A 16,852-nucleotide genomic window follows, 5' to 3' on the forward strand; every position below is an offset into this window, starting at 1 on the left:
TGCACGTGACACCAGGACACCCTGAGCCGGAGGTCGATGATCGACTTTGTAGTCGTATCATCTGACCTTTGGCCACGTGTCTCGGACACTCGAGTGAAGAGAGGGACAGAGCTGTCGACTGATCACCACCTGGTGGTGAGTTGGATCCGCTGGGAGGGTAGGAAGCCGGTCAGACCTGGCAGGCCCAAACGTATTGTGAGGGTCTGCTGGGAACGACTGGTGGAACCCTCTGTCAGCGAGGTCTTCAACTCCCACCTCCGGGAGAGCTTCTCCCAGATCCCTGGGGAGGTTGGAGACATGGAGTCCGGGTGGACCATGTTCTCCACCTCCATTGTCAATGCGGCTGCTCGTAGCTGTGGTAGCAAGGTCTCTGGTGCCTGTCGCGCCGGCAATCCCCGAACCCGGTGGTGGACACTGGAAGTAAGGGATGCCGTCAAGCTGAAGAAGAAGTTCTACTTATCCTTGTTGGTAGGTGGGACCCCAGAGGCAGCTTACAGATACCGGCAGGCCAAGCGCGCCGCAGCCCGTGCAGTCGCAGAGGCAAAAACTCAGGTCTGGGAGGAGTTTGGGGAGGCTATGGAGGAGGACTATCGGTCGGCCTCGAAGAGATTCTGGCAAACCGTCCGACGCCTCAGGAGGCAGAAGCAGTTCTCCACCAGCACTGTTTATGGTGCGGGTGGGGAGCTGTTGACCCTGACTGGGGATGTTGTCAGGCGGTGGAAGGAGTACTTCGAGGATCTCCTCAATCCCATCGTCATGTCTTCCGAAGAGGAAGCAGAGACTGGGGACTCAGAGGCGGATTCATCCATTACCCAGTCGGAAGTCACCGAGGTGGTTAGAAATCTCCTCGGTGGCAAGGCCCCTGGGGTGGATGAAATCCGTCCGAGTACCTTAAGTCTCTGGATGTTGTGGGGCTGTCTTGGCTGACACGCCTTTGCAACATCGCGTGGCGATCGGGGACAGTGCCTCTGGATTGGCAGACCGGGGTGGTGGTCCCTTTGTTTAAGAAGGGGGACCAGAGGGTGTGTTCCAACTATAGGGGGATCACATTCCTCAGCCTCCCCGGTAAGGTCTATTCCAGAGTACTGGAGAGGAGAATTCGACCAATGGTCGAACCTTGGATTCAGGAGGAGCAGTGTGGTTTTCGTCCTGGTCGCGGCACACTGGACCAGCTCTACACGCTCCATCGGGTGCTCGAGGGTTCACGGGAGTTCACCCAACCGGTCCACATGTGTTTTGTGGATCTGGAGAAGGCGTTCGACCGTGTCCCTCGGGGCACCCTGTGGGGAGTGCTCCAGGAGTACGGGGTCCTTTGCTAAGGGCTATCTGGTCCCTGTACGACCGCAGCAGGAGCTTGGTTCGCATTGCCAGTATTAAGTCAAACCTGTTTCCAGTGCACATGGCCTCCGCCAGGGCTGCCCTTTGTCACCGGTTCTGTTCATTATTTTTATGGACAGAATTTCTAGGCGCAGCCAGGGTGTAGAGGGGGTCTGGTTTGGGAACCACAGAATCTCGTCTCTGTTGTTTGCGGACGATGTGGCTCTGTTGGCTTCGTCAAATCAGGACCTTCAGCGTGCAGTGGGGCGGTTTGCAGCCAAGTGTGAAGCGTCCGGGATGAAAATCAGCACCTCCAAATCCGAGGCCATGGTTCTCGACCAGAAAAAGGTGCTTTGCCCTCTTCAGGTCGGTGGAGTGTCCTTGCCTCAAGTGGAGTCGAGCCGCTGCTCCTCCACGTCGAAAGGAGTCAGTTGAGGTGGCTCGGGCATCTTTTCCAGATGCCCCCTGGACGCCTCGCTGGAGAGGTATTCCGGGCACGTCCCACTGGGAGGAGGCCCCGGGGAAGACCCAGGACACGCTGGAGGGACTACATCTCTCGGCTGGCTTGGGAGCGCCTTGGGGTTCCCCCGGAGGAGCTGGGGGAGGTGTGTGTGGATCGGGAGGTCTGGGCGGCTTTGCTTGAGCTGCTGCCCCCGCGACCCGACTCCGGATAAAGTGGAAGAAAATGGATGATTTAAGATTTTTTATTAATATATTTAATGTAAAACTCTGATATTGACAGCTTCCAGTGGTTGGAGCTACTGCAACACACCAAAAATGTTTGGTACTTCATTTAAACATGGTTTTAAAGTCCTTTTTATAGCTTACAATACTTTTGTAAGATCTATTAAACCACCACCAAAACAGTTCATCCACAGTGGGGAAAATAAATATTTGACCCCCTGTCAGTTTTGCAGGTTTTCCCTCCTACAAAGAATGGAGAGGTCTGTAGTTTTTATCATAGGGACACTTCAACTGTGAGACAGAATCTTTAAAAAAAAACAAAACAAAAAAATCCAGAAAATCACATTGTATTATTTTTAAATAATTAATTTGCATTTTATTGCATAAAATAAGTATTTGACCAACCAGAAGGAATTCTGGCTCTCACAGACCTGTTAATTTTTCTTTAAGAACCCCTCTTATTCTGCACTCTTTACCTGTATTAATTGCACCTGTTTGAACTTGTTACCTGTATAAAAGACACCTGTTCACACACTCAATCAATCACACTCCAACCTGTCCACCATAGCCAAGACCAAAGAGCTGTCTAAGGACACCAGGGACAAAACTGTAGACATGCACAAGGCTGGGATGGACTACAGGACAACAGGCAAGCAGCTTGGTAGAAGACAACAACTGTTATGATTATTTATTAGAAAGTGGAAGAAACACAAGATGACTGTCAATCTCCCTCAGTCTGGGATTCCATGCAAGATCTCACTTTTTGGGGTAAGGATGATTCTGAGAAGCTCAGAACTACACAAAAGGACCTGGTCAATGACCTGAAGAGAGCTGGGACCACAGTCAAAGATTACATTAGTAACACATGATGCTGTCGTGGTTTAAAATCCTGCAGGGCAGCAAGGTCCCGCTGCTCAAGCCAGCACATGTCCAGGCCATTTGAAGTTCACCAGTGACCATCTGGATGATCCAGAGGAGGCATGGGAGAAGGTCATGTGGTCAGATGAGACCAGAATAGAGCTTTTTGGAATCAACTCCACTTACCATGTTTAGAAGATGAGAACAACCCCAAGAAAACCATCCCAACCATGAAGCATGGGGGTGGAAACATCATACTCTGGGGGTGCTCTTCTGCAAAGGGGACAGGACAACTGCACCGTATTGAAGGGAGGATGGATGGGGTAATGTATTGCGAGATTTTGGCAAACAACCTCCTTCCCTCAGTAAGAGCATTAAAGATGGGTCATGGATGGGTCTTCCAGCATGACAATGACCCCAAACACATAGCCAGGGCAACTAAGTAGTGGTTCCGTAAGAAGCATTTCGAGGTCCTGGAGTGGCCTGGCCAGTCTCCAGACCTGAACTCGAAAGAAAATCTTTGGAGGGAGCTGAAACTCCAAACCTGAAAGATCTAGAGAAGATCTGTATGGAGGAGTGGACCAAAATCCCTGCTGCAATGTGTGCAAACCTGGTGAAAAACTACAGGAAACATTTGACCTCTGTAATTGCAAACAAAGGCTACTGTACCAAATATTAACATTGATTTTCACAGGTGTTGAAATACTTATTTGCAACAGTAACATACTGTATACTGTACTATATATATATATAAAAAAAAAAAAAAAAATCATACATTGTGATTTCCAGATTTTTTTTTTTTTAAGATTATGTCTATTACAGTGGACATGCACCTAAGATGAAAATTTCAGACCCCTCCATGATTTCTACATGGGAGAACTTGCGAAATCGCAGGGTGTTCAAATACTTATTTTCCTCACTGTAAGTGGCTCTACTCTTTTCTACTCTTCTATTTTACTCTTCCTTTTTAGATATACCTTAGTATACTAGCATAGTTTCACCTTAGAATTGGAATATAATATATAAGATATACCTACTGAATTTTCATGTCTAAACTGAGATTTTACCAAATGGTATTTAACATAAACAAAAAGGTTTAGTCACTTCAGTGATAGCACCATTACATCAAGGAATTCTGGCTTTACGAGGGTTAGGGTTTAATGAGATGTAACATTTTACCACAAAGTATTGTACAGTGGTGTCTAATTCTGCTGGATGACTTATACCAAACCAGAAGTAATTTATCCAGATATTTTGAACAACCAGTTTTACTGTCTGTTTACTTCAATTTACATTTATGACCCTATTAATTGTAAAACTTCTTTTACTACTGGATATGCTTAAAAGGTTTTTCTAACTGTTAGCCTTTAAATCAGTAAACCTTGGTAACTTTTACAAATCAAACTGATGTTACACAAAAGTGGAGACATTTTAGCAAAAAGTACAAAAATTTATTCAAAATTCACAGTGAAACATAACCGGTGTATAACGTTTAGACACATGATGACAAAGGTCTCCCATTCTGTGGCATGAACTTTTGCAGCAGTGACTGATGAAAACCATCTGAAACACACACACGCACACACACACACACAGCGTACATATTCCAATTAGTGCTGTCAGGTTAATAAAAAAAAATGTAATTGATTACAGGGTTTGTGATTAGTTAATCTCATTGAATCATTTAATTGCAGGTATATATCGTATTAAAAAAAACTCAGATCTGTGTGCTTGGGGCATTTAATAATCTGGTAAAAAAAAAAAAAAAAAAAAAAAAAGGATCTTGGTTATTTCTGTTACACATCAAGGAGGTATTAAACAAGCTGTAAATTGATCTTAAATCCGGAGAACTGTAACTGTAATTTGGATGGGTGAAATGCAGACAAATTTCATTGTATGTGTACAATGACAATACAAGGCTATATTATATTGAATGTCTATAAAAACAGAACTGCGAGAGTTTGGAGGCTGATTCTTTCTGCACAATAGGACTCCTTTAATAATTATCTTATTAGATTTCATATTTAAATCTGTCCATTGAACATTAAAATCTGGATGAAAAACAAATCAAACGTTTTTAATGCTTTTTAAGCCTGTTTGAGTTCAGTGACGACGTTAAATGGTCATTAAAATCAAATCATTATTTTGTGCATGAATGTCAGTAAATGCACAAACTCCCACATTTTAGATTTAACAGTAAGTTATCAAAGCAAGTTACTTGCTCTCAGAAACAAGTCTATTTGCAGACCAAGTCACTGATGTCAAAACAAAACGAAGCAAAGTGTGACTGAAGGCGTGATACGTGCTGTAATTAATTTAAATTAACACTTTTGACAGCCATAATTTTAATACTTAATAGCAACAGCCTGTAGTTACTTATTTACGAGCTACTTAGGAAGCTAACAATTAGCTTACGTCATGCTTCATCTCTAGCAGCTTGTATCTTCTCGTCAGTCTTCATATTGTTTTATGAATTCCAAAAGTCTTCTGTACTTTTCAAGCATGTTTCGTCTCGCCGCCAACAGCTTCCTCTTAAAAACTCACAGAGCAGTAAACACATGGAGTCCACCATTGTTTGTTTGTGTCGCGTATAAAATGACATCACTGCAGTTTGCTATTACGACCCCGCCCACGTTGAGGAGGTTCTGTTTGTAGTGGAAAAAGACGCGCCTGGAACCAAACCGAGTAGAGCCGAGTAGTGCTAGTTCTGTGTAGTGGAAAAGGGCCTAAAGAGAGGTAAAGAGACAGGCAGAGAGGGAGAGAGAGAGAGAGTGCTGTCTTTTCTCTTTAAGTCCATAAAAAAATAAAAGTACTTAATTGTAGAGCTGAAACAACTAATCGAGTTAATCGATTAAAATAAATTATTGAAATAGTTGTCAACTAATTTAGTCATCGATTAGTTGCTAAATAACTGTTTTACCGCAAATGTTTTGTTTCTTCCATATAATCAACCGAGCTTTGCTTTGAATCTTGAACCAATGGAGTGCTTCGAGCTGCTGCTTCGTTGGTTTCATTTGTTTTATTTCACTTTCTTAATTTTTCTCCACTAAAACCCTAAAGAGCATATGTCTGTGAGGAATATTTACCTTTTTTATGTTAAACTGACCTGTTATGGTCTTCTGAAACAGTTGATGGATGTATTTTATGCTAACGCCGATGCTAATGCGTTAGCATGTCTATGGCATTTTCAATGTTAAAGTTAGCATTAAGCTGCTAGCATTTCAGCATGTTTGTGCATTTGTTTTCTGTATAATAATTAATGGCTCAGCATTTGTTGTCATAAAAGAGTCAAATGTATTACACATTCTAATTTTTTAATTTATTTTTATAATAATAATAATAATAACAATATTAATAATAATGCTACAATACAATTTTAGAGAGAGAGACATGAGTCACATGTATCATTGTGAAATGACCACATAGTTTACAAGTTATACAGAGAATGCTGCACATATAATGAGTCAGGCTACAGTTTTTGATTTAGGTTTTATGGTTAATTGGTTATGCTAATTGCTCATTTGCAGCAACAACAATACCTCTTTTTTCACCATATATTTTATAACACTTATATGTTTCAATGTTGTTTTATGGCAACTCAGCACTTTGATAAAGCAATGCCATTTGAAATTATTTTTGTTCTTTATTATAAACTGTTTTATTCTTTATTATTTTATATTTCAACAGCCAAGGGACATTTGACGATTTGTTGATTTTCAAGTATTTTAAGTTTTCAAATAATGTTCTGTTGTTAAATAAAGTGATGGAAGGAGAGAAAAATTGTTTCCCTGGCACATTTTTAAAAAATTCCCCGCTAATCCAATTAATCGTGTCGAAACCCCATCAGATTCATCGATGATCCAAATAATCGTTTGTTGCAGCCCTATTTAATTCTTTCACCAAAACATCAAATCTAGGCTTTAATCTTAGATACACCTTCTGCCAAATTGTAGCTCATCTTTCAAGTCTCCTTTTTAAGAAAATCCTCATAAAATCAACAATAATGATAATAATATTAAAACAAACAGAGCTCTGGTATCAGATCGGAAAAGTATCGGTAGCTATCCAAATTCAGATATTTGGATCGGAAGTGAAAAATTGTGGACCAAGGCATTCCTAATTCTCTCCAACTGTTTCTGCGTGCTCATAATAAAATCATTTATTAAGTCTTAATTCTCGTATTTCTAAATCAGTTATTTCAGTATTTTTGATTGAGCTCTGGCACACTTAAAACATTCACCTCTACGCTGACTAAAGCTTTGTACAGTGCATCCATAAAGTATTCACAGTGCTCGACTTATTCCACATTTTATGTTACAGCCGTATAACAAAATCGATGAAATACATTTTTTTCCTCACAATTATATGCACTATACCCCATAATGACAATGTGTAAAAAGGTTTGTTTATTTTTTAGATTTTTGCAAATTTATTAAAATAAAAAAACACTAAGAAATTTTAAAAAGTAAATGTGTGACTAGGAGTTGGTGTCAAGTAAAGGCAGGTTGAGTTGCATCATGAATCCTTCCTTTTTGTAGTGTGATACAGTGTCGACACTGAACCACATGGCTCAGTACAATAAAGTTTACTCAGCAGGCAGCAGCCGTCTGGGTCTGGCTGAGGACAAAACTACTGGCTGAAACTCAGACTTATCTCGCTGTAGGATGAGCTGGGAGGTCTTAGCAGTACACTGACCCCAGTCAAATGTTGCAGCTGAGGAAACAAGAGGCATTTTAGGCTTCCCTCACAGGTCAGCCAACCTACTGACCTCTGTGCCAGTCTGAGGTCAAGTGTGCTCTGGAGCAGGTTTTCATCCAGGATGTTTATGTACATTGCTGCATTCATCTTTCCCTCAATCCTGACTATTCTCTAGTTCTTGCTGCTGAACATCACCACAGCATGATGCTGCCACTACCATGCTTCACTGCAGAGATGGTACCTGGTTTCCTTCCAACATGACACCTGGCATTCACACGAAAGAGTTTAATCTTTGTCTCCTCAGACCAGACAATTTTGTTTCCCACAGTCAGAGTCCTTCAGATGCCTTTTGGCAAACTCCAGGCAGGGAGTGCAGACTGTTACTCTAAATTTCAGGGTAATTACACCCAAAACAGCTCAACGGTGTGATAATTGCATATCATTTTACATGTGGTTGCCCCCCCCCCCCCCCACTTTTTTTAAAGGAACCAAAATAACTTGACAATTGGCAACTCAGCTGTTTCACAGCTCATTATTCCACTGACAAGTCAGAAAAAAAATCCAGTTAGTTTCAAGTGTTACATAACAGGGGTGAAACTTTTACCATTACTTTGGTAAAATCTCTTTGGTAAAACAATTGTTACAAGGGATTCAAAAGACTCCTTGACTGTTAAAATATTAACCAAGTACTTATTCTTAATTTTACTGATTATGTTACTGTTTAAGCCCTGTTATGTAGCCCTGTGAGTTCAGTAAAAAAAAAAAAAAAAGTTAATTCTTGGACGGGGGAAGAGTTTTCCATTAAATATGCATACTCAACGTGTAGGTGAAGCAGCCAAGGTTCATCTTCACCTTAAATTACTACTAAAATAAACTAATATGTGTGGTTTTTGTTGGATAGTACAGCAATGTTTCATCCTTTTATTACTTTTAGTATTGCACCAGCAAAACTGACAATATTAGCATGGAGCTGCCGCATTTAACACATTAAATCACAAATTCCAGGAAGCGTTTTGTCCATGCAGTCAACCTGTATTCAGTCCCTTTCAAACCTTTCCCTTTTCCCACTTGCTGTCCACCCTGTGTCTTTATCTGTAAATTCTTTATTCCATGTATGAGGGGTAAGCAAGACGTTTTCAGCTTGACCCTGAAAAAGTAGTAGACCACCCTTCTCCATCTTTTGGATTCTGAGAACATTTCTCAACATTGAACCCAGTGATTCAAAACTTCACATTCTCATGAAATGTTGGTTTCTCAGAATGCAAAAATTGGAAGAAGCACTCCCTACTTTTTCTGGAACAGGCTCAAAATTTCTCAATCACCCCTCATATACACTTGCAGTATCCTCTTCTTTTCAATAACACGACTTATAATTCTGACCCTTTTAGCAAAGTTCTGTGTCCTACCCACTTTTTTTTTGCTTTCAAGTCTCTTATCCAGTACGTTTCTATTTATCTCCTCCTGAATCCCGAGGGCTGAAATTCTGTTTCTGCTACCTCCCAAGTGCCTTCTCCACCCATCTTTGCCTCCTCCTCTTCCCAGTTCCTCTCTCTCTCAAGCAATTCATGACTGATGAAAGGGGATCTGGTGCCAGAGGTATGAAGAGCACAGCTGACTAGTGAGTTACAAGCAGCGTCTGCTGCCTGCCTGTTTTCTGTAGGACCGAGGCCAGCTAGTTCACACACACACACACACACACACACACACACACACACACACACACACACACACACCACTGCAGTGCAGACAGGGCACCTTTATGGCTGTGAATGTGCTCAGGCAGAGACAAGGGCCAAAGTGCAACTGGCACCATGAGTTCAGCACTCAGATAGTCCAATTAAATTACAGAAACATAATTTTGTAAATTTTTTTGCTTTGATAAAAGAAGACATTTGAATAAGTCACTTTAGACTCTGGGAAATTTAAATAGGTACTTCCACCTTAACTAACACGAATACCAAACTGCTGAGTCGGGTTGAATTTAGACACTTTTGACTAAGTGGTTCCCAGTCAGAACAAAAAAGCATTTTTTGTTGTTTTTTTTGTTTTGTTTTTTTGAGGTGACGGGTGGCGCAATGTGTAGAACCACTGCACAACCTAAAAACTAACCCAAGCTACATCCTGCACACAAACCAGCATTTGATTATGCTCAGTGTAGCACTATAGGTGTTCTCAAAGTATCATGAGCCTAGTTTACACCACAGAAATTTAAATTTCAGGAGCACTGAACCATAAAGTTAGTCTATATCATCACTCTAAGAAGCCCATCCCTCTGTGCCTCTGAAGCCTCCTGAGTGAATTAACTACCAATCTCTACACACCATGTTGTATGCCACTATGTTAGAGCTCACAGAGAAATTTAACAACACTCAGGAACAAACATGGTTCAGTGTTAAATGCCTAATGTCAAAAGGGTTGCGTGATCTCAGCCTGGTGCCAAATAAAATTAGGCCAAGCTGTATGACTCCATACAGACGTGTTCCAAAATGAGCTCAGAACAATGGTTAAGTTCTGTAAACAAAAGGAAAACAAATGCAACACACTTCCGAAGAAGCTATGACCCTTGATCCCAACAGAAACGCAATGTACTCTGGAGTCTCAAGAAACAAAAAATAAACTTCCTTGCAAACTAGTTTGACTGTAAAGACATTGAAGATCACAGCAGACAATATATTTCTGGTTACCTTCCTGACCCCTCACTCACACTGCCTCTGGTGTTACTGTTGCAGGGTACGGATGCGGGACCCGCACAGAATCCAAGTCATTAAAAAGATACAAACCTCTCTCAGTGGCCACAGAGCTCTGCAGCTGCGGTTGCCGAGACCCTGCGGCGCTGCAGATTTTTCTGCAAGAAGTCTATCCTTGCAGGCTGCCGGAGCACTCCGCATCAAAACAGCAAGCGTAATCTCTGGACCTGTTGGCCGCAGCTCCATACAGCAGACAGGGAGGCGGTGTGAGTGGCCCGCTGTGGCGCTTACCGAGCCCGCAGACTCAGCAAGCACATCGGAGGTAGTGAGAGCAATGCCTAAGACTTCCATGTACCCAAATTACAAAGTGTATATAAGTTGGAAGACTCACAAAAGACATCGCTTCCCGACCTTGAACACAGTATTATTAGCATGCTTCAATGTACATGTTAAATGTGCTGGAAAAATTGCACAGCATTGTGTTTAGGCCTGCACGATCTAAGGACAAATTGTGATGTGCCATATCACTGTTCAACACGGTGTTGACGATATGACTTGCGATAAGATTAACTGGGCGGCAATAGCTCAGTTGGTAAAGCCAACGTTCTTGTGACCGAAGGGTCGGCGGTTCGAATCCTAACCAGTCAAAAAATCTGCATATTGCCGTTGTGTCCTTGGACAAGAAACGTAACCCACCTTACCTGTGTATGAATGAGGTGGTCGGAGGGGCCGCAGGAGCAGTATGGCAACCACGCTTCGAGTCAGTTTGCTCCAGGGCAGCTGTGGCCACATTAGTAGCTTACCACCACCAGCATGTGTGAATGTGCGAGTGAATGAATAATGCAACTTGTAAAGCGCTTTGGTGTCTTGAAAAGCGCTCTATAAATCCAATTCATTATTAATATTAAATATAGACAACTGTGTCAGCCTGATGTTTCTGCTTTTCCTAAAATGTGCATCACACGCTGAGAAATGCCGACAGATGCAGAGTAATAAGACGTTTTCCAGAAATGCACCTGCTGACTTGGGAAGGAAAGCTGAACCTTTTGTTTTTCCATTTTTTGACAGTACAGAGGGCTGTCAAAATCTGAATCACAAGGACAATGTGAGATTTTAACACTATGAAGTGAATGCCCCCACCCTGGTGATATTGTGACTTGGGAATTCAAACTTTTCAAATTGAAAACTATGCAGGGGAAAGTGTAAAAAAAAAAAAAAGCCTGGAATCTCCCACATTCCAAATTCTGTACATTATTTTTGTCTTTCAAATACGTTTATTGCACATTTGTTACATACAGTGTGTCAACAAAACACAAACATTTTAGATTAATTTAAATCAACAATTCAGCACAGAATCAGACCAGAAACAGTACTAAAAGATTTTAATTTTTGTCTTTGGGCTTCAGGACACAAGGTTGGCTAGGACACCGACTGGAAGCGTTGCGCACGGTGATAGTTCCCAACAGCACTGCTATACTAAAAATTTCTTGGGAGAACCCTCTGACACCTATTTATGACATATGACCATATGCATTTCTCTTATTCATTGTACTTTAAGCAAGCCTTTGTGATGCGTTCATAGCTTGTATTGTGGGGACGATGAAAATTTGGTAATTGGTGTAGCATTAATTGTGATCTGATGAGTAAACTTTTGGTATGGTTGTAATGTGTGTGCGCGCGTGCGCGGGGGGGGGGGGGGGGGGGGGGCTGGTGACTGTGTAAGAATTACATCACATAACCAGTCAGGGAGCGGTAACCACAGTAACACGTCTCTGTGCCCACCACGCCACAGAACCACCTTAAGTCGTGAATGGCAACAACCCAAGCAGACAACTGGTATATCCCCACCTCTCAAAAGTACCCATCTATTTGCTGCAGCCAGGTGAAAGGCGGAAATCCCTTTGACTTTTTTTCCAGTAGCTGGGATCCTCAGCACTTAGACGCCATCACACTGCATCATTGCTAGAGAAGGTCAAAACATTGTAACTAATGTTCCTTTACTACACCAAGGATATTCCTCCGCTGAGGTTCTCGATGTAAGTGCTCATTTGACACAGTCATTCCAGTGGTACCAAAGAATCCCATGAACAGACACCATACCAAAGATATCCCATCTTTGCCTTAAGACACAAGTTAACATTGGGAGTCTACACCGAACCACAGAACGATCAAAGCACTGGTGTGAGACATTTGGGATATTAAACCAGTAGGTTTGCCACAATTAGTCGACAAATCACAATTATGTTGACTATCAAAATCGTCAGCAACTAATTTAATAATCGACGTCACCATTTATTTTAAGCTTTATTATTCTCTCAAAGCTGCTGCTGTATCTTCCGCTGCCTTTCTGTTTTTGACACACATGCACAGTAGTGGTAATCCAGGTCAACTGTGATGTCACCAGAAGAGTTATGCCCAAACAATATCATGGCTACTAGCTGGCAACGGAGTTCAAAAGTTTGGGAATATTTTAACCAAATTAATGAGAAAAAAGTGCAACGCAAAATCTGCAAAGCAGAACTTGCCTTCGACGATAGTACAACAGTGATGCAGAAGCATCTGAGAAGGAAGCACGTTGTGGATAATGCTGACGATGAAGAGGGAGTCGTCTCTGTAAGCTAACTGGCTAATTAGCCGCCAACATTAATGTCTACAGTGAGTTACTTACTTATATTGGTCTCTGTAAATGTTAACATTAACTGACAATTTCATTAGCCTTAGTACACGTTATGTGTTTGCTGTAATAACAGCAATGTCACGTTTGAAAAGGAAACATGATAACTAATATTTTATAACGCTACTTTGCTAAAAAATATGTTCCTCTTCCATGGATGACTTTGTTACCAAGTAAACATGCGCACCGTGGCAAGCAAATATCCTGACTGAAGCAATTTTGAATATGTGGGTGACTGATATGAGACCCCTGTCCACAGTTAGCGATCAAGGCTTCAAAGAGATGATCAAGCAGTTCAACCCAGAATATCATGATAACTACCCACCAGGCCAATCTCTCCTAACCACAATGATTTTTAAAGAAATATGATACAACCTTTGAGAAGGTCAGTCTCTCTCACTGTCTTTCTCTCAATTTGAATTTGTTTCATTGGCATGAATGTATAAAAATAATATTGCCAACCATAACACATATTAAAATAAGTAATTAATTAAATGATATAATCAACAATGGCAACATTCAAAGACAAATAATTGGTTTCAAAGTAGGTGGTTGCAAAGAAAACCTGTACCCTCTTGGCCCTTTCTCGAATCAGTTTGAGGCCTCTGCTGTAGAGTGTGTGGTCACAACACAGACATGAGAAACATCAATCATAAAAATAAGAACTGATTTTCACATATACTGTGATGCAAATTATTCTGATTCAATCAAAAAATAATTTTATATGTAATGTTAATGGAACAAAAAAAGAACTCCGATGTACAGCACCTGGGCCATTTATGGTGTGTACAACAGAAACAAGATGGCTGAGTCTGAAATTCGACAGGGAGCTTCTGCATTAAAAGCAACCAAATAGAAGCACTTTGGGCAAGTTGCATCAAATTAACATTATGAAGAGAAACTATGACATCTTTACACCTGAAAGAGGAAGAAAACAAAAAAGAGCCTGTTGCTGCTAACCAGAAAACCATCAAGAAAACCATACCAAAGTTCTCATTAAATTCATAAAGGCTCACGTGAATTTCAAAAACTATCATCTTTTATTAACAAGATTTACATCTGTATTAAACCACTGAAAAAGAAAGCTTTAACAATTCACAATTCAGATAAATCATGCACCCTCATATTTTATTGAGACAGTGATCCCCACGGTCCCCGTCATGGAATCATGACACGGACGAGAGCCCATAGATTCGAGTTAGTCAAAATCACAAGTTAGTGACCTAAATATGACCCGCTCCGCTGCTCGCTAAAGACTTGTTTAATCGCTCGTGCTCCCCTGCAGCCATTGCAGAGTTGCACTAAATCATCACGATCATCTGCACGAAGCATCACAGACCGACGGCGTAAACTGGTCACGTGGATAAACTAGGGCTACGAGCAAAGGCTGATTGTTCACGTGCACCACGGATGTCTACGTGAAACAGAAGACGGTTGCAATTTACACCAAATTTTGGGGGCTACAGTTCACCGTAGAGGGGAGAAAGCCGTGATTGTGGTTCGTGTACGGTTGCAGCATGCTGGACTTCACTGCAGCCGCACACTCACACAAAGGGACACGGAAACAAAGGAGAAAGCGGGACACTGCTTCTACCACTTACACTAGAGGGGGAAACTGCTTTAATATCGCGCAGCGCCTCGGGAAGTATTTATCAATCACCCGCCAAGTGGTTACAGGAGCTCTCTGCAGGAGTACCATAAAACGGGAATGAGTTTCTCGCGCACGAGAAAAGTCAAGTCCCACAAAGAGGGACCGCGCGTGTGGCAGCCCCGCGAGCGTCCGCTAATTAGCATTAGCCCGTTAGCTCGCCATAACAGGTAGAACAACACTCAGTTCGAGCGGTACAAACGCTAAAACATACAACATATTAAACAACGGAAAACTAAAAAGGCGTTTGCAACAACACTATTTATTCCTTTGCAGTAGTGACAAATATATAACGTAAACACACACAGCTACCTGAAAGATGGGTCCTCTTTGCTGCATCTCGGGGGAGGCGCCGAAAATGTATTTCTCTTGTTGAAAAGTTTCTGAAAGAGAGTCGGAGGCATTGTGTACCAAATATTAATCTGGCACAAGGTCTCTTCTCTCTTCAAATCGAACGGCAAACGTTGATCCTCGTAACTGTCTCCATGGGTGTCACAGTCATATGACATGCATTAGTCACAGGAGCTGCTCGGTAACACACCGCGTTTTTCTGATTGGCTCCCTGACTGCCGCTGCTGTTACTACAAAATACGCGATTGGTTGGTATTTTTGGCTTGGTACCACGTGGTCAGTGGATTCGCTATGTTGATGTTTTGTCAAGAATAATCATGGCATGAAAATGTATTCACATAAATCACAAGTGCGATGATTTGCCAGAGTCAAAATTTCTGTACAGACCCGCAGTGCTACAAAGATTTGCTTTAGTGTGCAAAGAAACAACTATCTGCCACTCTGCGTTTATTGCACATTTAAGATATTTCTATGAACTCAAACGTTAAACGTACAGACGCAACACAAAAAGGTCATCATCTATCTATCTATCTATCTATCAGCTTCAGATACAATATATTTTAAATTTAACTCTTACATACAGTGCTGCAGATCTGACATCTAGTGGCCATGCTGCGCTACACACCTTTTAAAGAATTTACAAATAAAATTCAATGCCAGGTGTGAAATAAGAATTCATTTTTCTGAATATATTCAATGGACCAAGTAGATGGAAAAAAGCTCACAACACTAAGTTAATATAAGCTATGAAACTACTAACATGGCAGATCATATACACATACCCAAAGCACACTTACAGCTTTTATTTTACATTCATTGATGCATTGATGCATTCATTTTCTAAACCCACTTATTCCAGTTAAGGGTCATTTTGGGGGTGAACCCTACCCCAGTGGTACATGTTGTACAAGCCATCAGTCTATTGCAGATTCTCTTTGACTTGTCAGAAATTGCAAATTTATGAATCATTTAGATTGCAATCATTTTGTGAGCGTATATGGCCATGATTGCACCAAATACGCATGTAGAGTAAGGCATGTAAGTATTTGTAAAGCAATGTATTTTGTAGTTTTGCCTCTGCATGCCACCACAATGGAGTTTAAATTAAACAATGAACATCTGCGCATAGTGCAGAATTTTAGCTTTAATTCAAGGGGGAAAAAACAAAAATCAGAATAGCCATTTAGCAATTATGAACATTTGTGCAAAGTCCCTCCATTAATGCCTATAAATTGGACAAAAATAAATATAAGGATGGTCTTTTAATATATATAAAATACCATAGCTGGTTTTGTTCAGATAAGTTAAGGGATCTATATGTCAACATTTCCAAGTAAGTGAATGTGTTTTGGGCTTCATACACATCAATCATTAAAAAATAGAAATAATTAGGGAAATTTGATTGGAGACAAATGAGGGGACCCACTAAGACACTCAAGCAACTCTGAAGGAGTGATAGGTTTCTATGGCTGTGATTGGAGAAGCTTTGGTTGTTGCACCATTAGTCACTGCTTCATGAAGAAGTGACACATTGTTTTTTCATCGATGAAAACAGACAAAATCAAGCCTCAAGTCCGACTTCTGTAACTGTAGATGAAATTTCCTGTCTTCTTTTTAAGAAAAACTTTTTCTGTGCCACTCCACTATAATGCCGTATAACTGGTGATGTACGTAACATGCACACTTTCTCTAATCACAGCCACAGAAACCTTAGCTCCATCCAAACCTGTATCCATCCCGATGCGTCAAATGAAACTGTAAGTGATGATTTGTATGAACAATAACACTTATATTTACTTTGTCCAATTACTTATAGGACCTGAAAATGGAGGGACTATGTATACAAATTGCTGTGATTCCTCAATGATTACCATATTTTAAGTGTTTATTTTTCATTTTTTGTTGCTAGTTTGGGAGGTCTTGTGACTTATACTA

At 41.2% G+C, this 16,852-nt stretch overlaps 1 protein-coding gene across 2 annotated transcripts in view; it reads right to left on the reverse strand.

Annotated features, from left to right (window-relative positions):
• The window catches only part of fnip1 (folliculin interacting protein 1), a 114,291-nt gene extending 99,196 nt beyond the window's left edge, over nucleotides 1-15,095 (reverse strand). Inside the window, exon 1 of one of the 2 annotated variants that reach the window (XM_034177981.1) lies at nucleotides 14,879-15,095. In XM_034177981.1, the coding sequence (XP_034033872.1) occupies nucleotides 14,879-15,075 (197 nt within the window). In that variant the 5' untranslated portion in view covers nucleotides 15,076-15,095. The remainder of the gene's footprint in view (nucleotides 1-14,878) is intronic. The other variant, XM_034177983.1, reaches the window with a different exon arrangement.
• Nucleotides 15,096-16,852: the final 1,757 nt, after the last annotated feature.

This window comes from Thalassophryne amazonica, chromosome 9 (assembly GCF_902500255.1).
Source record: "Thalassophryne amazonica chromosome 9, fThaAma1.1, whole genome shotgun sequence".
NCBI classification, from domain to species: domain Eukaryota; kingdom Metazoa; phylum Chordata; class Actinopteri; order Batrachoidiformes; family Batrachoididae; genus Thalassophryne; species Thalassophryne amazonica.